This window comes from Cardiocondyla obscurior, linkage group LG07 (genome assembly GCF_019399895.1).
Source record: "Cardiocondyla obscurior isolate alpha-2009 linkage group LG07, Cobs3.1, whole genome shotgun sequence".
Lineage (NCBI taxonomy): Eukaryota > Metazoa > Arthropoda > Insecta > Hymenoptera > Formicidae > Cardiocondyla > Cardiocondyla obscurior.
The window spans coordinates 5,784,582-5,809,568 of NC_091870.1; the positions used below are offsets into that span (position 1 = coordinate 5,784,582).

The following is a 24,987-nucleotide window of genomic DNA, read 5'->3' on the forward strand; positions in this document are numbered from 1 at the left end:
TTGCAAATGACAATTAAATGTTATCTTACTAACAGATTACCAAGACCCAAGACAATTGATTATTCATAATGGCATATTTAAACCATAATAGGAATAGGATTTTCATACAAACTGTAACAAATTCCTTGTGTTACGTATTGCATGCATGTGAACATTTTTTGTCCCCACTATGTATTGTACATGTGACATAAACGATAATACAAATTTTAAATTGCCAGTTCATCATCGTTTATAGCAACGTGCAGCTAGTAATGTAACGATATAAAGTGTGTAGTCCGTTTAATTTGTAGACGTCGTTGTTTAATAACTTTTATCAATTTATTTCATTAATGATCAAAAATATTAATTACAAAAATTAAATTAATAATCTGTAAAATTAAATAAATTCTAAACGCATAAAAGACTAAAAAGAAAACAAACTTGTTAATCGAAGCAACATAAAGTTAGTTTTCAACTTGCTGACTTATTTTTCGTAGGTGGGCTTTAAATTAAAGTTTATATAACGACACAGATGAAAAAATGCGAGTGCTACAAATAATTTTCTTTTGGTCATTTTACCTGTTGGTTTGCCATGGATATCGTTTACTAGGAGTATTTCCTTTTCACGCCACGAGTCATTTTGTTATGTTTGAAAAACTAATGAAGGGCCTGGCTAAGAAGGGTCATCAAGTAGACGTGGTCACTAAATTTCCATTGAAGAAATCTTATCCGAATTATACTGATATCGTGACGCTGCCAATATCAAATTCTCTGGTAAATAACGTGACATTTGAATACCTGCAACATATGCTCACCGTGAATCCGACGTATGTAATTGCGACTACGCTGGGTAACGACATTTGCAAATACTTAGGAAATCCAGCAATAAAAGAACTTGCACGACCGAAGAATCCACCTTACGATGCGGTCCTTATAGAGGTATATGATAAAAAAAGTTAAAATTCTCTATAAATTAGTAATACAAATCTTTTATATAATAATTTTTGATTATTCAAATAATTAAAAATTTAACAATTCTTATCGGATATCATTACACGTAGTTCTAGTAAACTTCTCTCGCGATATTAAACTTCTAACAGATTAATAAATTATACAAACAAAGGATTAATATAGCACTAGCAATTGCTCGTATCGCATGATGCTTTTGACGTAAGAGATCAACTATTAATTTACCAATTTGTTCTACATAAAAATAACTTGATGAATAATTTGAGACCTTATTAAGTTATCGCGTTGTCTTAATTAATAAACGCCCACATACATATATGGGTTCTGTTATATGCTTTTATTTATCTAAAAATATTAATGATTTTTATACCAGCCCCAATTCTGATATTACATGTCTTATTAGGTTTTTGGTGCGCATTGCTTCGGTATTATTGCCCATATATTAAAAGTTCCTTTGATTGGGGTCAGTACTACAGCGCTATATCCATGGCTACCTCCTCTGATCTCTCAGCCCGAGAACTTGGCTTTTGTGCCAAACAATCTTTTAAGTTCCATCAGTCCGATGAATTTCTGGCAACGCCTGTATAACAGCGTGCACACGTTCTACAGTAAATGGTATTTCGATTATCTTACTACATGGGAGCAGGACGAGATAATAAGAGAACACTTCGGGCCGGACATGCCGAGCGTACGAGAGTTTGAGAGGAAGCTGTCGCTGATCCTCATCAACTCTCACACCGCGTTAAATGGAATACAACCGAGGACACCTGCCGCGGTGGACGTGGGAGGGCTTCATGTCCAGGACGAGGATCAAACGTTACAGCCCGTAAGTCGACTCGTTTTCGCAAGGCTGTTTTCACTTTTTCAACGTAGCGAGGGCAGCTGATTGAATTGCGAACTCGTATGCGCCAAAGATGCGCAAGATAAAAATTTCACAGGATTCTCTTATTTCTCTCATTTCTCATACGTCGAAAAGATTACGGTTTATTTAATAATAAATTATGCACTTGCATTTAAATTGTCAAATACTTATAACGTGACGGCTGCCAATTAAGCTTGACAATTTTTTATCGCCTAACGATACCATAAAACTAAATATGAAAAAAAAATAGAAAGCACAAAATAATTAAAATTAAGAATATATTACGATATTATCATAAAGAAGTTTTTTTTTTTTCTTTAACGTACTGTTGTATATGATTACCAAGAAATCACGTAAACGGTAGCATTGATTATGATAACTTACGCATTTGTTAATCTTATTAGCGAGATAGCATTAACAAAATTTAATTTGCTAATTTCTTTTTTTCCCTCATTGAAACCTGCAGGAACTAGAAAAGTGGATGAACGACAGCAAAGACGGTTTCGTCTATTTCACTTTAGGCTCAATGGTGTTGATCGAAACATTTCCAAGTGAATTTTTGAGAATACTTTACGCTTCCCTAGGCAAAATAGCACCTATAAGGGTTTTAATGAAAATACCAAATCCAGAAAAATTACCGCTTGGCTTGCCTGTAAATTTTTACATATCACCTTGGATGCCGCAGATTAAAATATTGAGTTAGTGTCTGTCGTTCCACCTCTGTTCCATTTTTATCTATTAAGATACATAATTTTAGATTTTATAAGCGAGCTCATAAAATATTAAAACTGTTTAGCTTGTTGAAAAGCAAATATGTAAATTCTCTTACTTTAATTTGACGTTTTTCCTTTCTAATATTTTATTTTTATCAATCTTAAATTTAAAAATTGAAAAAAAAAGAAATAAGAACCATTTAATGTTGATATAATATTGTAGAACATCCTAACATAAGAGCGTTTATCACTCATGGTGGACTCATGGGCACGCAAGAAGCGATAACGTACGGTGTTCCTATGATCGGTATACCACTCTTTGGCGATCAATTTCCAAACATCGATCGATATGTAGCTAGAAATATTGCCTTGCGTCTGGATGTTTACATGATTACGGAGGAAAAGATGGATGACGCCTTAAACACGATCTTATGGAATCCTCTGTACAGGTAGGCAGATTTAACTCTCATTTTACATTAGCGCAAATTATTGTTTAAAGAAAAACATGTATAGTCACATATTTATGTATACCTGCGATACCACATGTAATACATTATTCTTTCTTTTTGTTTTTTTTTTCTTTTCTGTGCACAAGTGCTTATATTTAACTGTTATTTTAACTTTGCATTTAGTTATTATTTTTATATTTAACGATAATTATCGAAAACATTTATCTTAGGGAAACTGCGCGAAACTTGTCCCGCAAATTCCTCGATCAACCATTAAATGCGATAGATACCGCCGTTTTTTGGATTGAATATGTTGTTAAATATGGGGAAAATTGTTTACGATCGCCTGCGATGGATTTAGCCTGGTGGCAATTGTCTCTTGTCGACGTAATTGGGTTCCTTCTCTTTTGTGTGATAATTATTATCGCTACAATATTGTACATTGTACGTTTCATATTAAAGAAGATAAATGGAAATTATAACAGTTTGTCAAATTCAAAGAAGACAAACTAATCGTATTAAAGAAAAAAAAAAAAAAAAAAATGAAAAAAGGATATGTGCATTTTTACTAATGTGTATGAATCTCTTCGACATTCTTTAACAAATATTTATTAAACGTAATATAATTTTTTGATAAATTCCCCGGTAGTTCAATCTTACTCGCAGAACCATACATTGTTTCTCGTTATGTACAGATACGTTTATATTATTTTTGTGTTACACTAATAAATACGTTTACGTCTGTAAAATTTAAATGTTGCGTTAATTTTTAAATGCATATAATTAATTAAAAGTTCCCTTTCAAATCTAATCTCAATATCGAGCTCTTAGATATTTTTATCTTGCATCTATGTATCATGTTTTCCTATATTAAAAAGTTCCGGGTAATACTCGAAAGCGGAGCATCAAGTTTAGTATTAACGATTATTTATGTTTAACTATTTTGGCAACTGCTCTCTAATTTTTTTTTCTCACAACTTAAAACAAAATCAATTAAATGCCACTGATTAATCTGTACAGCATTATGCTATATCGAGTATTATGCGAGCGCGTCCGTCGCGTTTCTTCGTTTTACCATTCGCGAGTATTAGAAGAAAATACGCTATACAACAGTATGAATATATACTGTTGCACACGTTTACCTTTAAACTGGTGGCAAATATTCGTTACCCGCTGGTAAGTTACTCTTTCGATAATCGTAACCGTCATCGGTGGAGTCTGGCTTAGGATCAGATGGATACATCGTTTCTTTTACCCAGGTAATGTCGATAGGTGCGAATGTCGCCACCTAAAACAAGTATCGAAAAGTTCGTAAAATGTGGCGTAAGATTTTAGTAACAAAATAAAAATTAACACATCACGAATAAAATAAAGCGTAACGTAATCAAAACTTTTATGCCTGTAAAATTAATTTTGATACCTGATTTGTGGGCAAGCATCCGGTGTCTTGGCTATAAATCCCAGCGATATGATATGCTCCTTTACCGTCGTAACAAGCCAAAGGAGAACCGATGTCGGCCTGACACATGTTATTTTCTTCATGCGCTTTGCCGCAAATTATATTATGCGCGACATTAATATGAGATGACGCGTCCACGATGCGATTTTGACAGACGTCGTGTGACAAAAGATCCACATCGACCATGTGCATAATGGCACCAGCATAATGAGCTGAAATCATACTTGATATTTTTATTTTTGTATATAAAATTTATGCAATCTTATTTTTGCATTACTCCTTTATATTCTTTTACTTAAAATACGATACGGTACCTTGTAATATTGACTTGCCCCATCCCGTCACGATGCACTGCGAGGTTTCTTCAATCCGATAGTTGTCCGGAAGACATAACGTGTTGACGTGCAAATTAAATGTTGCGGGATGTTCTAACAGGAGCATAGCGGTATCATTGCTAGGTGATCTGTCTACGTACCCAGGGTGATACTTGATTGTTTGCACATTAATGATTTGGAATGGTAACGGCTCTTCGTTTACAAGTTCGTATCCCAATTTCCATTCCCCAAGTTTAACAGATAATTCATTCGGTGAGAATCTAAAAGAATTTAATTTCTATCACTTTCTTAAGAAATAAAAAGATACGATTTGAAACATCAATGCATCAACTGACAAACGAGAGAGCAAAATATTTTTTTTGTGTCCATATAAGTGACTAAAAAATTGAAAGTAAACAAGATCCGTTAATATCGAGGTTTCGCGGCTCGGAGTCTTCTAAAACGCTCGAGAATTGTCAGGTTGGAAAGAGTAAGTTTGGCACTGTTGAAACGCCGTCCAGCCATTACAGAAAGAGAGTGGCCACGAAATTAGCGAGAAGGATAAAGAAGAAAAAATAGCAAATAATACTCGCACTTTGTAGTACTCAATAAATTATTAAAAATTGTACCGAGAAATAAATTTACCTATTTACGCAACTGGCTGCTGTTAAAACGATGCTTGGCGATATCAACGCGCCGGAACACAAAATCTTACGTTCCTCAGACCACAAGACCATCGCTTGCCAAGGAATCTCTCCAAATGCTGCGTCGGTATCTTTAAAACCGATCGGGCGTTGTTCCTTTTAACGTAAATACAAGTACAATCTTTAATTAATTGTATATTATAGAATCCTACTGAAGTGTTTGTATGACGAATAAAATCACTGCCGCGATAGCAGGATAGTTAATCAACAGTAATTTTATCAAGATACTTACGTAATTTCTTATTCCACATGGATTATTAGGTAATTCAAATCCCGGTAATATAGGAAGGGAGTCTTGATCGTACGAATTATCAATAAACGGCGCAGGGGTGCTAACCGGAGGCGCTATCGGAATCTGAGTAGAGATCGGTAGCACGCGTTGCGGGTTAATATCGGTATCATCCGGCACCAAAGGCACAATGGTCGTGGGCTGCAGCTGCTCTTGGACGGGTGGTTTGATCGGCGGCTTGGAAACCGTCTTGATGGGTGGTTGCGTGACCGGCTTCTTCGGCGGTCGCACTTTCGCAATGTTCAGGAATGTCGGGAAGCCTTGCTCGTCGAAGCCGCCAGTGTAATTGGCTGGGAGATTGCCCGTCGGCCATGGGTCCACGTAGTTTGGGTCGCGGCAACATTTGCCAGCTGCCCCAGTCTCGGAAATACGGCAATTCTGTAAAACAAAGGGTTTGCAATATTATGTGCGGCATTTAATTCTTCTATTTTTATCGATTAATATTTATTTTTGGTCAATTAATTTTTATATCGTTAAGAAATAACGCACTGTAATAACAAACTATAAACTGTCTCTCGTACAATTATAATATTAAGAAAATTTTTTTTTAATTATTTTTGTTCAATAAATAAAATGTTATCTAGCTTATGCTGCTTACACTTAATGGAGCACGCCGTAGAAGCTGTGCGCTGGTAAGCGTAACTGGTTCCTGACTAATTACTCCTTCTAATGTACAGTATTGCTCTTCCACGCAAATTAAGGCAGCCGCGCAACCCATATGAACCGTAAATTGGAAGACTGAAGGATTAGGATTTGGAAGAAGAGGCTTTAACGGAGGAGAGACTGGCTCGCTAGCACTAGAATCACCTGCAATGCCAATAAAAATATTAATTAATTATTACAAATATTTATATAAATAAATAAAAAAAAAAAAATATTTTTTATATCATTTTAAAAACGTTTTAATAACAAAATTTAACGTTGTCAATGTACCTGTTTGATATCGTTCTTGCTGATTCGTACCGGCCGGTATTTGATTATAATCAATTGGCACCTCTTCAACCTGTCTTATATCGTTAGGAAGCTGATTAGGAGGATTAAGTTCGTATCCAACATTGGACGGGGATTGCAGCTCGGCATCATTTCTCAATGGAGGCTTCAATTCGATCACGTCCGCCTGATTATTTTCTCCGTAAGGTACATACTTTTCATCATTTTCCAGAGTAGGCTCTGGATATCGATTGTCCTTCAGCACCGCATTAAAATGATCGTTATCGTACGGCGAATTATCCAAATCATATTGCACGGTACAGCACACTTCGTGGTTAAGCTTGCATTCTTGCTGCGTGCAAATATTACATTATTAAGTCTATATAAATCGGGAGCTGTTAAACTTAATTAATATTAAATCGTAAATGCGACACGATATGTTTTAATATAGTGAAGAAAATAATAGAGAAGCACTGTTTCACCTGGCCAGGCCGAATGAAGCCTTGTTTCAAAGGATGCACGAATCCATTGACGCACAAACTTTTAGCTACGCAAGCTTTGTTTTTACCGCTGCAGCTGATAGTGAAGCCTTCCACGGCGCCAGAATAAGGCTGCAACGTTTGATCGGGTTGATACGCATAATTGGGATTAAGTAGCTTCTGCGATTCCGATGGGATACGTGTTTCGTAACCCTCGAACGTATCTGCAACAACCGTATCTTGATGACGTAATAATTCAAATAAATTGTTAAGGCTAACCGCACATCGGCGCGATTAATCGCCGCGAATCTACGCGCGACATCCAATAAGAGCATTGCGATTTCGCATTGTCGCCCGCGACGTAAATCGCGCCGATGCGATGTGCGACCAGCTTAAACGAAATCGTATTGAAACGCGAAATCTTACTTTGCTGCGTCTGATCCCAATTATATTGCGCTTTACTAATTGGTTCCGGGACGGCGTTGTTCTTGAAGGCGGAATAGACGTTGTCCTGAGCTTGGGTAAGACGATCGTCGCCGTACCAAGTAAGTTTATCTTCTGAAATACAGCGCAACTAAAGAAGACTATTTTAAGAGGTTAGATTGTACTTTTAAATATTTCAAAAAATCAAGAAACGTAAATAAAAATGCGGGTGGGAAAAAATATATGAAATCTGTCCGTTTTACTCACGCGTTTGAGGTAATTGAGGTGGCAGTTCTCCATAGGGAAGTCCACGTGTTTGCGTAGTTAACGCTACTACAACTAGTAGCACTTCTAGCGGTGGCTTCATCGTAGAAATCTGCGAAAACAAGAACAAGAGACATAGACATGACGTATAGATGCGACATAAAAGTTGCACAAGCTTCGGCAATAAAATTGCACTTGTTGCTTTCCTCCAACGCACAGGCAATGAATTGTTTCAAGACTGAGAAGAATAGGCGTGAGCAAAGAGTATAATATTACAGTTTTATTACACCGCAGCTTTAGTGTGTTTTAGCAAACGCTGACCCGAATGCAGGGAACGGAATAGATCGTTGGAATGGCATCGGGATAGACTAAACTTTTAACGGGAGATCGTCGTTGAAAAGTTGCACGCTTCTATAGACTATGTGGGAACAAGGTTTCTCGTAGGAGTAATTCATTCGTGGCGCATCCGTGATCTTCGATGACATCGGTGAAATATAAATCTACACGGGGAAAGATTAAGTACCGTTTCAAGTGTATAAGATTCTTTCTTTTCTTATTTTTCTTGTGCAATTGCACATTTTATCTAAAGAAGAGAAAGAAAATCTCGTGCCTGAGCTCTTACGCGATAAGTAGTATCATATAATATATGCAAACAGATCTCGAGATAATTATTCATGAACGACAGTTGCTGCGAAATCTGAGTTGAGAAGCGAGATATGATTTTCGATACACCTAGTGTGTTATTTCTAATATTACGTAAACGCGTGGGCTAGGTAGATGATATCAATAGCGAGACGTATGAATAGAGGCACTTTCATCCTCATACTCGTATCGCCTGGTATTTTCTAATGATGAATAATCGCGTTCAAGGATCTTGACGGGATCTTTTTGCCGTTTATTTAATTTATATGAAAATTATGCGATATGAAGTATCGATCCGGACCGTGTATGAAGTATTCATCCTGATTTACATGCCCACCACGTGTAGGTGCTAACACATCCTCGTATCAATGATGTCATCCCGCTGGATTAGGTCAGGTCAGGGTCGGCTAACAAATAAAATTCCTGCTTGCGATGTGACAATTACATTTCTATCCAAATCAAGTTAAATTTCAAATTATTTTTCTCTACGTCTTACTAAAAATATTTAATTAGATCAACGTGACGATTATAGAAGATAACGTTGCTGTGACGTGTGTTACTGGACTATCCAGACATTTATCTGTCTCCGCGATCGAATTTTATGAGTCATTCTTAAGTGAATCTGAAGCCGCAAAAAAAGGAACTCGTTATGGATTTCCCCCGGTTCCGCACGTTTTTGACGAATCCAAAGGTTTACTTCGCAATTCCACGCATAAAGTGACTTGCCATTTTAAAAAAAGGAACTCATTTTTAACGTTTATTCGCAATTGTTTCTCGCGAGAGATTTTTTGCAAGGATTTGCATCAGGAATTTTTGCTTTCGACTTTCGAGTCTAAAGTACTGTTTCTTGACTGTTAAAGTGGCGATAAAAATAATAATGCCAATCGCTAAGAATTAACGGCGGCCGTGTCTTGGCCCGGAGAAAGTGCGAGGTATAGTCGAAACGCCGAAAATTCACGATGCGTTCGATTTCCACGATAAGCACCACCGGAGGGATATCTCGATGTATGTAGGGACGGACGGCAGGTCTCGAACCGTCAAATATTATTTTGCAAATGTATCTTCGTATCGCGCACTTTCACGTATACATTAGTGCTACTACTTTCTCTTTCATTGAATTACGCAGATTACCCGAGTGTCGCACAAATCAGACTTGTCAAATTTCGTACATAATCCAACGCGTTCTAACGACTCGAGTACAGATCCGAATTGAAATTAAGATCCGGGTACGGGAGTTCTCTTACGCGTACGCTGCGTCGCATCCTCCTCGCTTGGCGCAGAAAACTAATTAAAAAAAAAAAAAAAAATACTTGCTTACTTTTTCCTTTTCTTTTCCTTCCTCCTTTTCTTATCTTTTTCTCACTCTCTCGTTCCCTTTTCCTCACTCCCTTTCTCTGTTACGACACGAAAAAGCATAAATAATCCGCTGATTTTAACGCATTTCATCGAGCCTTTTTGTAATGTGGGTGTAATATGCATACAGCGTAAATACTTAAATATTCACGTCGTCATTAATAACGGCAATCGCCGAATAGCTGCCAAGTAGAAACTTACTTTCGATTTGTCAATCAATAAGTACTTTCACCGATACCCGGCATCTTGCTATACATAATTAATATGCCCACATAATTAACAGTTGGATATCGAGATGTACGTATACTTTTTTTTTTTTTTTTCGTACAAACATTTATGGCACGTTTATTTCAGAAAAAGATTAGCGAATTCCAAATAATAAAATGCACATATATTTAAATAATTATGTATGTGTAATAAAAAGGTCACGTCTGCTTTCAAGTAATTATTTGGCGAAAAAAAAAAAAGGTTGTTTAGCTGTAATTATCAAATTAGTGTGTATCGTTACATTTAACGTTCAATAGTTGAAGCCACAGCTCTAGTTTTATCCCAATATCCGTTATTCTTAATGTAGAATTATATATTTAGTTAATTTTTTAAAATATATTCAGAGAAACGAATCGAGAAGACTTGAAACCTGCTCTGAGAAATATTCGTTGTTCTTTTATACCTCGCTGTTGTATAGTCTCATTAGGGGAATCCCTCTCGATGAGAAGGTAACTTTGAAAATACGACATTGAAGAGTTTTCTTAGGTTGAGCCTTTCGATCTATTGGGCGAAATGTCAGCATGATTCGCCTGATATTTTGACTGCCTAGTATCTCATCGATCAAGTTCGAATAAAAAGAAGAAGAAAAAAAGTCTCTTCTTTTCTCAAATGGAAGTTAATAAATAAGTGTTTAATGAATCTATAGAGAAAAAGTAATAAAAGAGATTCAGGGACTAAATGTTTTAACGCGGCTCTTTATATTTCATTTAATTATATTGCGCCGACAGAATTTAAAGTAATTTTCCTTGTTTACGGTGTTATAAAATCGGCATTTTTACCGAGTGTAAAAAAAGTTAGTGCAAAAAAAATCAAGGTGAATATGCGCGCATCGTATTCACCTTTAATCTTCGGCTTGGTTCTGATCGATCATAGTTTCTGCATACCTAGACCTACTACCATAATCACCACATATTTCGGGTGTAAAGTTACAGTCCCACGATTATCTTTTCCCACGATCTTTAATAAAAAAAAAATTCTTTTTTTTACGATCGTTGTTACATAATGTACTTTCAACGACGAGTAGGTATATTAGAGATAAATTTCATCGAATTTTCTATGATTCTCCATCTGGGAGATTGGGGATAACGATTATTCCGGACGTCGAAAGGCGACGTCGCAGAACCCACGGGAGAGAAATTAAAAGTCGGGCGGACATTTCTTCCCGGAAATTCGGACCTTCTCCTCTCGGGCCGGAGAATTTGACCTCCTATTACTCTCGCCCGGTATGCATTTTACTTTTGGGAAAGTTTCCTGTCATGGTCGGGCAACCGGCGTGCGAAGAACGTGGGACCTCGACGACTGTTTCGGGGCTCGCTGGAAAGGAGCAAGGTCGCTAAATAATAAGGCGTCTCTCTGATGTCATCCGCGCGTGAATTATGAAATCCGTCTTTGCTTGCGTGTCGGCGATTATCAGGATCGAGATATTATTCCCGCACGTCGTTCGCGGCCCGACCGTATAAAAGATGTTCCTCCTTTTAGCCGTGGGCGCTCAAGAAGGAGGGGGCTCAAATAAGAACCGTGTTTCAACATCAAGATCTTAATATCCACAGAATTATTCACCGCCAAAAATCATCAAGTCCTAGAAGATAATTGATAGGAAACGAAACTGCTCTGAACCACTTCTAGAAGGAACGTTATTTTATACATGTCTAAGATTTGGTGTGCGATTAAAAAAAATTATTACGAAATAATTTCACGGAACTCGGGGATAGCTGAAAAATTTTATCGAGAGTGGGTGAATAAAGGATCTCTCGATATATAAATTTATTATCCTGAAATTTGTTAAATTATATAACTCGATTTATACTTGATAACTTGAAAATTAAAGCGGGGGTTAGGCGTGCCGAAAGTCACCGTCGGGATCTCCTCTAGCTTTTCACTCGATAAACCGATCGACCTCATAATTAAGTTAACTTTCGCCGGTTATTTGCATTCCACGATCCGACGGTGGGCCAATCCCGTCAGACTCGATCCACCCGCGAAATGTAAAACGAGAAAGTAATCAAGGATGGTCGTCCGTCCCCACGTGTGCGTTCTCCATCTCTCTTCGGGTCCGACTCAATTATATCTCCGCGTGGCATCGCGCGCGATCCTCGGAGAATATACCGGACTTACGAAATATCGAACGCATCCGCGACACTGTCCAATGATGTCTTGGCGCCGGGGTTTGCCAAGATTACATAAACGAGCCGAAGAGTTCAAAGGTCCGGATTTTTTTTCGACGATGCGGCGTCACGTTGCTTTCGCATCTTTCAGGACACCTCGAAAGCCTACCTCATCCAGTTTAATTCTACTTTCGGCACTGGCAAATGTTAAAGATAACGAGGCCATTATCGATAATTGCATTCGACCACTCGGGGATCGGACCGCAGCATCGTTTCCGACTGCTTCGGAAACAATGGTCCGACCTACCTACGATAACGAGTACCGTTTAATTATTAATTATAAACGTCACGTTATTTTTTTTTTTTTAATTAATTGAGCGAATCTCTCTCTCTCTTTCTCTCTGCGTGTGCATGTAAATACTGTCGATTTTAAATGACCACTGCTACCGGCGCCAAAGAAACCAGCCGACGTCAGTCTCATTTCTTTCGACACTTTCACATGTAACCGATATCCTCTCATGTGCGATGACGTAACCGAATCCTGTTCTAGATCGTGATAATAGGTCGATTTAGTTATTTTATTTCTCCGCGTGTCTCCGGGACGGACTTCTTACACGTAGAAATTCAAAAAAGATCGATGATCTTCCTCTTTCGTTTCGGCATCAGCCGGAGAGAAAGGATCGCTCGAAACTGTAACTGTAACTGATCGGGCCTCGCAATCGGTATTTGAATATGAATATCCTCATGAATTTTCGCCACAATTCGTATTTTTACGCATTAACCTACTCCTCGTGGGATGAATTCTATTCAAAGCGTGACTTTACGTTGCGCCACTCCGAGCAAGATCGAGATTTCAACGGGCAAAAATAATACGTAAATTCGTAGCAGAGCGATCTATACGTCGTAAAAACCGTCTGCCCGAATATTATACGAAAATGTTTTCATCTTGTAAAAGAAATCGGAGAAATAATTTTGTTTACTAACGAAATCAAGTCGTCATTGACCTCTTTCGGACTAGGAATACTTTGCATACGTACGATTTAATATTTAATATATTTTATATTTAATGAAATCATAAATTACGCTATCAGATAAATTGTAACTGTACCCCCGTTACCACCGTTATAACGTAATAAAAGTTAGAAATCTATAGCATTTAATAAAGTTATTAAAAATTCCTTTTCTTTTTTCTTTAACTAAATTGTAATTTTATTAATCCAGATGTATTTATGATAATTTAATGTACGATGATTCGTATGACATCGATGCATAAAATAGAGATAAATAAATCTACATGTTTAAGCGTGGCAGATAAATAAAATAATGTAGAATACAAATAAAATTCATTAAGATTGCTAAAAAAAAAAACTAATTATATTTGCAGCTATTTATTCAAGCTTTTTCCGAATAGGCTAATTGCAATGGTAAAAAAAAAAAAAAAAAACTTTCTCGTATGGAAGGGGAAAAAAACATGTTCACAAAATAGTTTCAGGAACGTAAAAATGGCATTTGAAATTAATTAATTGTAAAATACGTACATAATAGCTGACAAATTGCGCGCATTACACAACGAGAAACGTTGGGATTTTTTTTGAGCAGATCCCTTCGTTCGAAGAAGGTGAGCTAGCTTATTTTCGTGCCTCCCACAAAAGATAATGTACGATTAATTGCCTTTAAAGCGTCTTAAAGAGGAAATTACGTTGGCCTTGAAAAGCCGTTGCCACCGGTGTCAAGCACAGTGACACGGGATATTAATTGTTGAAGAGAGAGATGAGCAATGGAGCGAGGTCGCGAGTGCCATCTCCTCGCGTCCTCCTATCGCTCAGCCTCGACTTTTTACGATTCCCCCCTTCTTTTAGGTGGTTTCCGGTAATACCCGTTCGGATTGCAAAACGTTAAAATAACGGCCAAACGTGTAATTCGTGAATCGGCCTTTCCCCATACGCGGAAGAGGAGGCGTGCATCATAGGTACGTGGACACGTCCGCGCTAAGGAATGCAAAAATTTACGATATGGAATACCTAACCGATTATATTCCGCTCGGCTCGGCATAGTCCTCCTTTTCGTAAATTACGGAAATCTCTGGCGAGTCGTATATATATATATATATACTATATATATTTAAAATTAGCATTTTTAAATAATTGTGACAGACGGAAGGGCAAACGCAGAGAGGGCGGTTGGTTAGTAGACCCTTGAAACAGGGATCGGACCATTGCGGGAGATCTTTTCTGTCCCATAAATCTAGCGCGCGCTTTTTATGTCCCCGATAAATTATTTGCCGCTTCGAATGAAAGGCAAGTAGACAATCTCCTCCGCCATAAACGGCAACCAACAAATGAATCCCCGTGAGATTTGAAAAGTTGAAAAATTTATTTGATAACCGCGCCTATTATTTATTTAATCGGTCTCCAATATCAAAGAGTCTTCCGGCAGCTTGAGCGCGCTCGGCCGAGGGTCGTAATAATCGCTCGTTTAATTTACTAAAATTAGAATGACCAAGAAAGGTCGCAGAGCTTCCTCAATACTTGACGAATTTCGCGTGCACGTAGAAGGAACGAAACTCGTTTTCTTGGGGTATTTTTAGGCACGCCGCTCACATACGCGCTCCCTCATGGCGGTCATTAATTTTTATTGATGAAACGCATTAATCTCGGCGCAGGCTTTTTTCCCCGCTGCCAAGTGTACGCTGTTATTGCATGTTACGGTCGAGAAAATATTATTGATTAATTGGCGAATCGCCGACAATGTGGGTCGTATTTAATTGTAATTTATCCCGAAAGTGACTCTCGTCTTCCGTCTTTCGAAAACGGTCGCGCGGGCGACTGGAGAAAGGAAAAGCGGATATTATACCTTTAACGTCCTACATTCCGACATACTGATAATTCGGAATCAGACTCCTACAGCGAGCGAACGACTTTTTATCGTCGGCATCTCGTCGTGACTTATCGTCCCTTTATCAAAATCCCCGCTAACATGCTATACCAACAATGTATTTAAGTCAGCGGTTCTTTTGATATTGAATAATTACTCCCTAATAAAGTATCAAAAATAAGGTTTCTGCTTCTACTTAATTAAATTTGATCTGATATTAATTGGGTAACAAAAGTTAACACTATTCTTTTTTATAACTAATAAAAGTAGAAATTTGTTTTTTTTTTTCTTTTTTTTATAACTGAAAACGAACGTTGCTGAACAATCTTTACGTCACTCGCTGCTAATTAAAATGCGACAGTTGACGCGTGCAGATATATGAAGAAAGTGTTTTTTTCGGTGTCTACAGCATCCAGGGTGTCGAAACGTTTACCGGTTTCGGTGCTTGGATGCACCTTAGAGTACCTCGCAATGACTTTGCAGCCTACGAGATGACTTAGGACGCGATAATAAGTACGACGAGGCGCGGAGTTACTCTCGTACTCTCATACTCGACAAATAAACCGAATGCGTGTACTTACTTAATTGTGTATCCTCTCGCGGAGTGTGTAACGCACGTGTCGCTTAAAAGAAAGTCAATGTAACTGGCGTTGGTTTCATATCCCTTCTTCTCTTATACCATCCACCGGATCTGACCAGTACCCCCCTACTATTTTGGCGTGGATCGTCACTGTCCTTCGATATCCTATGCTGGCCATAACATCACATTGATTCCTCTCGGTCCATCTGAGATGCCTCGCCAATTTTATTCTCACTTTCGTCCGCGGTCGCGGACCAGACAAAACCGCGCGCCGACGTTATTCATCTTGAATACGCTTGGTAACGACCAGTCGTCTGGCGAACGAGACTGTCCGCTAAACTTTTTTTTTTTTTTTTTTTTTTAAGTAAAAAAAATACAAATCTGTAACATAAAACTGCGTTAACATTTGAATTAAAATTATCGATACTGAAACTTGAAGTCATAACAATGATGACGGTGATATCACAGCAATTTAAAATAAATCAGTTTTAGTTGTAATCAGTATATTGCGCAAGCGCTTGTTGTTTCAATAAATTCTTATCTATTTCGCTGAAAAAGCACTCTTCTTTTTTATTACTTACAAATTAAAGATAATTTTTAACGTTACAATTAAAGGCGTCCATCATTTTGTGACGAACGTCAAATCAAACTGTCGTCTATTCCATTTAATTACATTGTTTTTAAGCGCGTCTCTTCGTTCAGTTTTAAACAGGATGTGGGCGCCCTAAACCTAGATTAGACTATCGAAGGAATGTGAGCATATAAAAGAAAGTGCGGAGATAGCTAATTAAAATTCAGCAGTATATAGGATTACTTATCTATGCGAGAGAAATATCAGATAAATTTTGATGAGTCTGTCGAGAGATTTCCAACTCACGACGACCAAGTAAATTGGTGTGGTATTCCACGATAATAACAATATCATTGTAAAAATCACGATTTCGCAATTTTTTTTTTTTTTCGTAAATACCGTAGGAATTTAAAAAAAAAAACGAGGGACCGAGTTTCACGGTCACATAAAGCAGGATGATCTGGGTATCTTTATGTCTAAACCGAGTCGACGTTGTAAAAAAAAAAAGAAAAAAAAACCGTATTTAAATGTGTACGTAGGTGGGCGTTGTCGATGCGTCGCGCGGTATTTCCAGAATTTCTCTGCAGAAAATTCCGATTAATCCGATTAATTAACAACCGAGGATGCGTCACTTTCTGCCTGCGACACTGACGCGTTCTGCTGAGGATTAATCCGTCATAATTTTCATAAATGTAAAAAAATTACACCTCTGCACAATTCGTTGGAAATGAAACATCCTGGATGATTAAACGCGCGACGTATTCTAATGGACACATTTTTGAAGCAACGCGATAAACTATCCAAAAAAAAATTTTTTTTTTTTTTTAATTCTTCCTAATGTTATTGATACTTAATATTTCTTTCTGGTGTTTTTATATATAAAATATACTTTTAATGTTACATACGTGATAAAGAAAAAAGAAGTAATTACAAAAATATGATTAAACTTTAATTATTCTACAGTGAACACATCACAAACTAAAAACATATCATTAATGTGTATAGTGAAATATATATAACGATAAAATATAACGTGCTATATACAAACCTTACAGAAAATGATGAATTTAATCTTGAAAAATGTTACATGTATCTAATTTATGTTGTAGACTTGGTCTATTAATTGTGAAGACTCAAAAATATGCTATTGTATAACAACGCAACATTTAATAAATCCTAAATTTAACTAGAGATTGCATATAATTACATAATATGTAGAACTATAGCGATATGATTTACATTAAATTTTTACTATACTGAAAAACTTTCTCCACATCCACACGTTCCTTTAATATTTGGATTATTAAATATAAATTCGGAGCTCAATTTATTTTCAGTGTAATCCATTTCTGTTCCAAGAAGTGACAGCTGTGCCTTTCGATCGATAAATATACGAACACCATCCTGAACTACTTCTTCGTCAAGCTTGGATTTTTCTTTCGCATAATCCAGAGTGTAACTCAAACCATTGCAGCCCCGTTGTCGCACTCCAACCTTAAGACCAATCTATAAATCAAATGTATACGATAATCTTCACGAGTATTCAATTGTTATTAATTTTTCCTAAAAAAAGTTTGTAATAAATTCCTGTCTTAATTATAAGTTGCATATTTTTCAATTACAGTTAAAAAATTTAGACATGTACTTACATATTCACTTCTGTCTCTCAATATCTCTTTAATTTTCTTGACAGCGGTAGGTGTCTGAAACGCGAAACGATATTTCTCATCAATATTATTATTACATCTACATAAAAATATATCGTTGAAAGGTTAGAATTCATTGGCATGTCATAATATTGCGAAATAATGGAAAAATAGATTGCGTAACAAATAAAAATTAAATTACGTCGTAAAATTCGTTGCATACGCGAATTACAGACAAGCGAACGTGTTTAAACATATACTTCGCGTTATTTTTATCCGAGCTCGTTCGTCTTAACTCGCATACAAGGACGGTTATGAAATTTAGAACGCGAACAGGACGAACGGTTGGGCTTGAAAAGAGAAAAAGGTTGCGAAAAGATGATGATACGAGATTAACCGGGGATAATCAATAATAACGCTAACCAGGGTGAGTGCAGCGCGGGTTGGAAAAATTTTTCTCCCCTTCACAGCTCGTATTGTGGCAGTCGCTACCGTGGAGGACGCCATCTTGAACATGCAACAAACACAAGCGCACCACGCAGGTGAGCATCATCAGCTGATCGACGTCACGTCACGAGCGACCACATTTTTACTGGACATTTAAAGCCACATTCACATCGGAGTCGAACGAATTTCTTCAGCTACACTTTCTACACCTCTTGTCCGTTTTCTTTCTTTGTTTGTCTTTTAAAAAAGTAAGCTTGGAGCTTGAAAAAGAAAAGAGAAAGAGATGTTCCTTTCGCAGAAAAGTACACGTTTTCAGATGATCTTTGCGAGCTGCGAGATCGTAAAAAGAATTATTAAATTAAAATATAATTATTTCATTTTTTAAATCTACTAGGAGTATATTACAAATGTCGAGTCTGCATTTGGGAACTGTCTGTTCGACGATGACTTCAAAACCGCATTGGTCGCTGATCTATTGAATTCAATGTATCCAGATATAATTGTAAATTTGCAGACTGTTCGTGACTCATAAGCATTCACAGGTGATAAGAAAAGAGAATAGTCACAATGGTAAAGAACAATTTTTTAATTTAGTAAATATTTAATTTAGTAAATATGCTATTTTTACTGTTAAACAAATTTAAGCAAGTGCTACTTTATACCACAAATATACAATTATAATTAATTTTTTAATTTGAGTTTCATAATTTGATATACATATAGATTTTATATAGATTTTAATAAAATTAATGGGTTTTTTTTTTTTTTTTTTTTAGCATGGTCGAGTAAAAGTACGAACGACAGCAGAACAAGAGGAGATAAGAAAGCGAGAAAAGGCGATAAAAGTTGCTCAATACAAAGCAGACTTTACTGTAGTATCTAAAAAGGTTTTGACTTATTTTCTCATGTGTACAACAAATAGAACTAATTAAATTCAACTTTCATATACTGTTTTCACAATATCATTAATATTTCAGAGGAAAGACAAGATATGGGACGATGAGTTATTGTCAGTTACCATGCGTATGCTATTGAACAATTCGGATATTTATACACTATGGAACATTCGTCGCCAAGTTTTCGAAAATAATAAATGGTAATGTATTAACGAAGTATCTCATTAATACAGCGATAAAAATTAATTTTATGACAAAATTATAGGAGTGAAGAAGATTATAAGCAACTGCTTGAGAATGAGATGAGTCTGACAGAACAATGCCTCAGAGAAAATCCCAAGTCATATAGCGTATGGCATCAAAGGTGTTGGGTAATGGAACGGATGCCTGAACCGGATTGGAAAAAAGAATTATCCCTGTGTGCAAAATGCCTAAACATAGACGAAAGAAATTGTGAGTATATCATATTTAAAATTATTCATGTAATGCAATAAAAATGCACAGTTTAATTTATAGCAGCATCAATCTTTGACAAGTATTTAAACATATTATTCTTTTTTTTTTCCTGTAGTTCACTGCTGGGATTACAGAGAGTTTATTGTGCAAAAAGCGGGAATCTCTAACGAAGAAGAATTTGAGTTTTCTACCACAAAAATATTAAATAATTTTTCAAACTATTCATCTTGGCATTATAGAAGTCGAATTTTAACCAAAATGTTTGGCACTACGTCTGAAGAGATACCAATTGTAGATGATAGATATAGAGAAGGTACATATATTTTTTTTATTATGTATGTTACATCTATTTATATATATACATATATATATTCCGAAACGACATATGTATATTCTTTCAGAGCTCGATCTAGTCATGAATGCAACATTCACCGACCCCAATGACACTAGTGCATGGTTCTACCAAAGATGGCTTTTAGACAAATGCGTGACAACTTGTAAACTGTGGCGCGCTCAAATTAAGAAAGATAAGGCTATTGTTGTTATTGATAACAACATTGTGATTAAGCCAATTTTGCTTTCATTATTTGTAAATGACGAAACTGTTGACACACAATGGCAATTGCATCCAGATGAAAAGTTTGCCAAGTTACGAATTGCAAAGTTTGCCAATTTGTTACAAGATTTGGACCATGCCAATCAAGTTTCTATTAAACTACAAGAAACAGTATATCAGCTTTCATATTCAGAATTAGAAAATGCATGGATTTACAAAGATAATTCAAATTTGTACAAAGAAAACAGCAATGATAACCAATTAAATGAACAATTGAAAAGTTATAACCAACTCTCTGAAATGGAACCAAATAACAAGTGGGCCTTATTAACCGGTGTATTATTAATGAAAAAGATCGATTTCAAAAAATTTTATAATGACATATTAAATAATTTGTCGACATTGTCAAAAGTCGATAATCTCCGCAAGAATTATTATAAAGATTTGCGTAAGTAATATCTTTTTTTAAACATTAGAATATTCACAATTTCTCTTTTAATTTTTCTTATTTTAAGACCAGTAAGTTCATTTTTGTTACAACAATTTTTCCTGTGATTTTAGGAAGTAAGTTTTTAGTGGAATATAAACTACTCGAAATGTGGAAAGAAGAAAGCGATTTAGAAATACAATCAAGGATAGATTTATCGGGATTAGATTTAACAAAATTACACGATAATCATTACTTCAGTTTTTTTGAGGAAGTAAACCTTGGTGCAAACCAATTAGAAAATTCCTTGAATCAACTTTTAACATTACAACGTTGCATAAAATTGTCACTATCCAGCAATGGTTTGATATCATTGAAACATTTTCCTACTCTATACAATCTTGAAGTTCTATCATTGAGAAATAATAAATTAACGAGCACAAAGGAGATAGTTAACTTAATACAACAGCATAAAAAATTAAAAAAATTAGATATACGAAATAATCCAGTTTGTAAAGAGATTGATATGGTTAAAATTCAAGAGATAAATTCTCAAGTGGAAGTATGTTTACAATAACACTGAAAAATATACGTAATAGATAATGTATTTTTTAAAACATTTAATAATTACAATTTTTTATGCAATCTATCGTCCGTTGTTCTTATTAATTTTTTATCACAAGATTATTAAATTTAAATATATTAAGTGAACGATTTGATCACAGCAACTTAATTGTAATATTATCTCAGATTTTTTTGTTCTAGCGTTAGAGGATGTTCTCATGCAATACTACGACGTTATTTTTTCTTATTCTGTTTTACATATTTATAATAAGCTACAAATATGAACAAATTAATAAAATTATATGATAAAATTATCATAAAAAATTTCTTTTATTTAAACCGCTACTAGAATAAAAATCTATTAAGTGTTTTTTGCATAAATAACACTTAAATCGTATTTCTTTAATACTACATGTTTTGATAATAACCAGAATAATTATCTGAATCTAAATCGGCTGGAGTTAAGGATGAATCACCTGTACTGCACGGGATTGTCGGTATATTGGATCCTTGAATTGTGAAACCGTGATAATCTTCGGAATTAATCGGTTTCAAAACGGGTGGTAAATTCGTATCAGGTGTGGGACATTCGTCTAACAAGCTATCTGTCACGTGTTTTTTAAAGAGTTGTGTCTCACCAGAAGCAAGATCAGACTGAGTATCTAAGCTAATAAGACTAGTTTCGTCTTCGCCTTTACTAACTTCCAGACTATCGTCACCGATAAAGGATGGAAAATCGAATGTTGGCGATGGTGTTACAGAATCTTCGACTAATGAAGTTCTCATTAAATCATTTGATAGGTCTGTCAGTACGCCGCCATTCATATTATCAACAGAATGTGGATAAATCTGTAAAAAAGTTTTTTATGTCATTGTAAAAGATAAATATTATATTCGATTTTACCTGTGGAATAATCGGCGGTGGTAGCTGATAGCTTTCAATATCCTCGCTATCTAAATTAGTAGGCACTCTTTGACTATGAGATATAAGTAATGGTGTCCTCTCAATCACTTTATTTACGTCTTCTCTAATCTTTTCTTTAAAATCCATCATTTTATTTTTTAACTCTTCCGTTTGCTTTATAATATCAGTATTTTTAGCTTGCAAATCATCTAATAAAGTTATATCTTCACACATAAAGTGTAAGCTCTGCAATAATTAAATATGATAAATACAAAAAAAAAATTATATTAATACGTCAATCTTTAATACAAAGATATATGATAAATATTACCTCGCATATCATAAGAGCCGATTCCCACGTATTAGCTGGCACACATTCTCCTGACATATATGCATTAAAATCTTTTTCAGCCATATTCAAAGATTCTGCGGTTAAGTTTTCAATAAACGATACCGCGCAACACTATAAATACGTATGATTATTAAAATTAATAAAAAATACTCAATAGCAATTTTTAGCTTCCAAAGATAGTTTAGAAAAAATTCGGAAATAGTTAAAAACATATATTTAGTAAACGGTACCAAATTCGTAAAATAGTATCCCCCTTCTCCAGTCATTAATCTGCTTGCATTGCAAAATCTTGTAATAAAATTTATATTGCTTTTAAGACGCGCGGGATTAGCCTTTAAAACGATAAATATAAGCGCTGGAAGAAATTCATCTGCCGACGCTGGTCCGTCGACAGATTGTTGCAACAATAAAAATATATTTCTACAGCAATGAATTACACACGCCAGTTTTTCTTGCGGCGCTTTAGCGGAATCCATATTTAAAAGATCTAAAAAAAAAAAAGTGTTATATTGCGGTATTGAAACAAATAAAACAGTTAACTATATTATCAGTAATATTACAAACCTGTAATAGATGTATAGACAAGTTCTCTAACTTCTGAGCTTGTCTCGTGAATTCTACATTCCAAATTTTTACCACTAACCCAGTTTAATTGTCTTATTCTATAAAGAAAAAAAAAAATTACTGTTAACATTTTCTATTAAATATATAGAGTTGAACCTAATTCAATTATGACATAATTCACCTTTTCTGTATAGCCAAGTCTTTTTCTTCATCAGTTGTGAATGGAGGGCAGAAAAGAATTCTATATAGCAAAGTCATTGCATACCTTTCAACATAATCTAATAGCTTATCTTTAATATCTGAAGATATATCTGCAATAGCATATAACATTAATAAATTTCAATTTTTTCAAAATAAATGCCAGTAATTATATATAAATAAAAACCTGCATATTTAGTACTGTTTTCCAGACGTTTTCCAAACACATGATAAAAATTTTGCGTCATTTCTGACAATTCTTCTATTCTTTTCACATCTTTGTTTTGAAGTATATCTACTACAAATGAATGTATACATTTTCTTACATCTTTTTCGACTGGTGTCTTAGCTATGTACAACAATAAGTCTCGATTTTCCGCCTTAACTTTCTCAAGATCTGGATTATCCTTCAGCAACTCATGGTATAATTCTTGATATGCCTGAACTTAAAAACACATAAATATATATATATATATATTTTTTTTTATGCTTTCAACAAACAATCATTTGCAAAATGTAGAGTAAAATGTCACATAGTCTACCTTTCGTAACGGGTTTCCTAAATGTAAGGTTTAGCAAATGTTTATATTTCTTTTCCTGCTGTACTTTCTTCTCCTCGTAACTCTTGTGATGGCCAGTTGATCGACTAACATTATCTCTATTCAAAAAATAATAAAAGTATTCTTTCAAAACCATAGAGAACGTAACGTGAAAAATAATAGAACAGGATCTCACGTATCTGAAGTCTGCGTGTGAGTAACACGCTCAGCTTGAGCCCGTCGTTTCTGCAAATGTTCCCGGTGACATTTACTACAGTAACCTTCCCACTCTGCGTTGCCATAAAATCCACAGCCATTTTTACATTTCAAATCGGCTTCGTCTATCCGCAGAGTTGGTGTTTTCGTCGAGTACATTACGATCGAGATTAACACCGACGGAAAGAGAAAATCTTCAACGTAAGCGACCGAGTATCGCGACTACGTTCTATCAACCCCACCTAATTTAACCTAAAATTAAACTCTAAACTGACCATCCAAAGTTCCGTTACTTCCGTTGGAAACTAAACGTTGTACGTTCAATCCCCATCGATATTAGACATTATTTTTCTCGTCTTCGTAATCATAACAACTTCGAAAAAGTCGGTGTAATGTTATTATTGTGAAATAAGGGAAACGAATGACAGAAGAGCAGTACTGAGCAGAAGGAAAAGAGCAAACGGGCATCGATCAAATAGCTCGAATTAGATTGGAATCACGCAGTTTGATTCAGAAACTCAGTGTAACTATTGCGTTCCTAAAAAAAAAACAAGAATCTATAATAAACAAGGCAAACAAACGCGATTAAAATTATTTTAATCTTTCTCTTTCATTTTTTAGAAAGTTTCTAAGTGTTTTAAAATATTTCTTTGGATTGAAACTCATTTCGTATTTGTGTATATTCTTTGTGATACTTGTTATTGGTTACAATGAATCCTTTAACGTACGTATATTTTGTTACAATTCATGCATTAATTAAGAAAAATACATTCGAGGTACATTACAATGCAATGTAAAAATTGATCTGTGATTTCAGTAACGTCAAAAATATAAAGAAGCTCAATGAACAAGAGTTAAGAGGTAAAAATAAAACCTCCTGGCATGACCAGTACAAAGATAGTGCTTGGATTTTTGTTGGTGGCCTACCATATGATTTAACAGAAGGCGATGTTATCACCATATTTTCTCAGTAAGTTAAAATTTATCAACTAATTT

General features: G+C 35.5%; 6 protein-coding genes across 13 annotated transcripts in view; 3 read left to right on the top strand and 3 right to left on the bottom strand.

The window, feature by feature from the left end:
* Window positions 1–3,784, top strand: LOC139104316 (UDP-glucosyltransferase 2-like). Of its 2 annotated transcripts, XM_070659741.1 has the most exons (6): window positions 1–266; window positions 477–918; window positions 1,352–1,774; window positions 2,277–2,508; window positions 2,747–2,972; window positions 3,203–3,784. In XM_070659741.1, exons 2-6 carry the CDS (start codon window positions 520–522, stop codon window positions 3,483–3,485), a joined length of 1,563 nt encoding a protein of 520 aa, XP_070515842.1. In that variant the 5' UTR covers window positions 1–266; window positions 477–519; the 3' UTR covers window positions 3,486–3,784. The 2 variants fall into 2 exon arrangements, with proteins under 2 accessions (XP_070515842.1, XP_070515841.1); XM_070659740.1 differs by having other exon boundaries at window positions 1–918.
* Window positions 3,566–15,963, bottom strand: Scaf (uncharacterized). 3 transcript variants are annotated; one of them, XM_070659725.1, is made up of 11 exons: window positions 15,657–15,963; window positions 7,838–7,946; window positions 7,574–7,705; window positions 7,151–7,371; window positions 6,672–7,020; window positions 6,337–6,545; window positions 5,682–6,116; window positions 5,391–5,545; window positions 4,746–5,026; window positions 4,393–4,643; window positions 3,566–4,260 (listed from the first exon to the last, which is right to left on the bottom strand). In XM_070659725.1, exons 2-11 carry the CDS (start codon window positions 7,935–7,937, stop codon window positions 4,117–4,119), a joined length of 2,277 nt encoding a protein of 758 aa, XP_070515826.1. In that variant the 5' UTR covers window positions 7,938–7,946; window positions 15,657–15,963; the 3' UTR covers window positions 3,566–4,116. The 3 variants fall into 3 exon arrangements, with proteins under 3 accessions (XP_070515826.1, XP_070515828.1, XP_070515827.1); XM_070659727.1 differs by lacking the exon at window positions 15,657–15,963 and adding an exon at window positions 8,122–8,300; XM_070659726.1 differs by lacking the exon at window positions 15,657–15,963 and adding an exon at window positions 8,111–8,300.
* Rabggta (Rab geranylgeranyltransferase subunit alpha) lies at window positions 7,591–21,542 on the top strand. Of its 4 annotated transcripts, XM_070659736.1 has the most exons (9): window positions 7,591–7,692; window positions 18,343–18,414; window positions 18,834–18,889; window positions 19,096–19,206; window positions 19,297–19,415; window positions 19,481–19,668; window positions 19,787–19,984; window positions 20,073–20,675; window positions 20,789–21,542. In XM_070659736.1, the coding sequence occupies exons 3-9, from the start codon at window positions 18,887–18,889 to the stop codon at window positions 21,229–21,231; spliced, it is 1,665 nt and encodes a 554-aa protein (XP_070515837.1). In that variant the 5' UTR covers window positions 7,591–7,692; window positions 18,343–18,414; window positions 18,834–18,886; the 3' UTR covers window positions 21,232–21,542. The 4 variants fall into 4 exon arrangements, with proteins under 4 accessions (XP_070515837.1, XP_070515838.1, XP_070515836.1 ...); XM_070659737.1 differs by lacking the exon at window positions 18,343–18,414 and having other exon boundaries at window positions 7,602–7,692; XM_070659735.1 differs by lacking the exon at window positions 18,343–18,414 and having other exon boundaries at window positions 7,603–7,692; window positions 18,714–18,889.
* Magr (Iron-sulfur cluster assembly 1 homolog MagR) lies at window positions 17,154–18,527 on the bottom strand. Its single transcript, XM_070659748.1, has 3 exons — window positions 18,296–18,527; window positions 17,876–17,929; window positions 17,154–17,732 (listed from the first exon to the last, which is right to left on the bottom strand). The coding sequence occupies exons 1-3, from the start codon at window positions 18,386–18,388 to the stop codon at window positions 17,478–17,480; spliced, it is 402 nt and encodes a 133-aa protein (XP_070515849.1). The 5' UTR covers window positions 18,389–18,527; the 3' UTR covers window positions 17,154–17,477.
* Rabex-5 (Rabaptin-5-associated exchange factor for Rab5) lies at window positions 21,530–24,416 on the bottom strand. The gene is made up of 9 exons (XM_070659731.1): window positions 23,972–24,416; window positions 23,779–23,894; window positions 23,424–23,681; window positions 23,220–23,349; window positions 23,039–23,136; window positions 22,705–22,961; window positions 22,454–22,585; window positions 22,123–22,368; window positions 21,530–22,067 (listed from the first exon to the last, which is right to left on the bottom strand). Exons 1-9 carry the CDS (start codon window positions 24,148–24,150, stop codon window positions 21,627–21,629), a joined length of 1,857 nt encoding a protein of 618 aa, XP_070515832.1. The 5' UTR covers window positions 24,151–24,416; the 3' UTR covers window positions 21,530–21,626.
* The window catches only part of LOC139104320 (RNA-binding motif protein, X-linked 2), a 1,623-nt gene continuing 1,023 nt past the window's right edge, over window positions 24,388–24,987 (top strand). The window contains exons 1-3 of one of the 2 annotated variants that reach the window (XM_070659747.1): window positions 24,388–24,514; window positions 24,613–24,715; window positions 24,809–24,961. In XM_070659747.1, the coding sequence (XP_070515848.1) occupies window positions 24,702–24,715; window positions 24,809–24,961 (167 nt within the window). In that variant the 5' untranslated portion in view covers window positions 24,388–24,514; window positions 24,613–24,701. The other variant, XM_070659746.1, reaches the window with a different exon arrangement.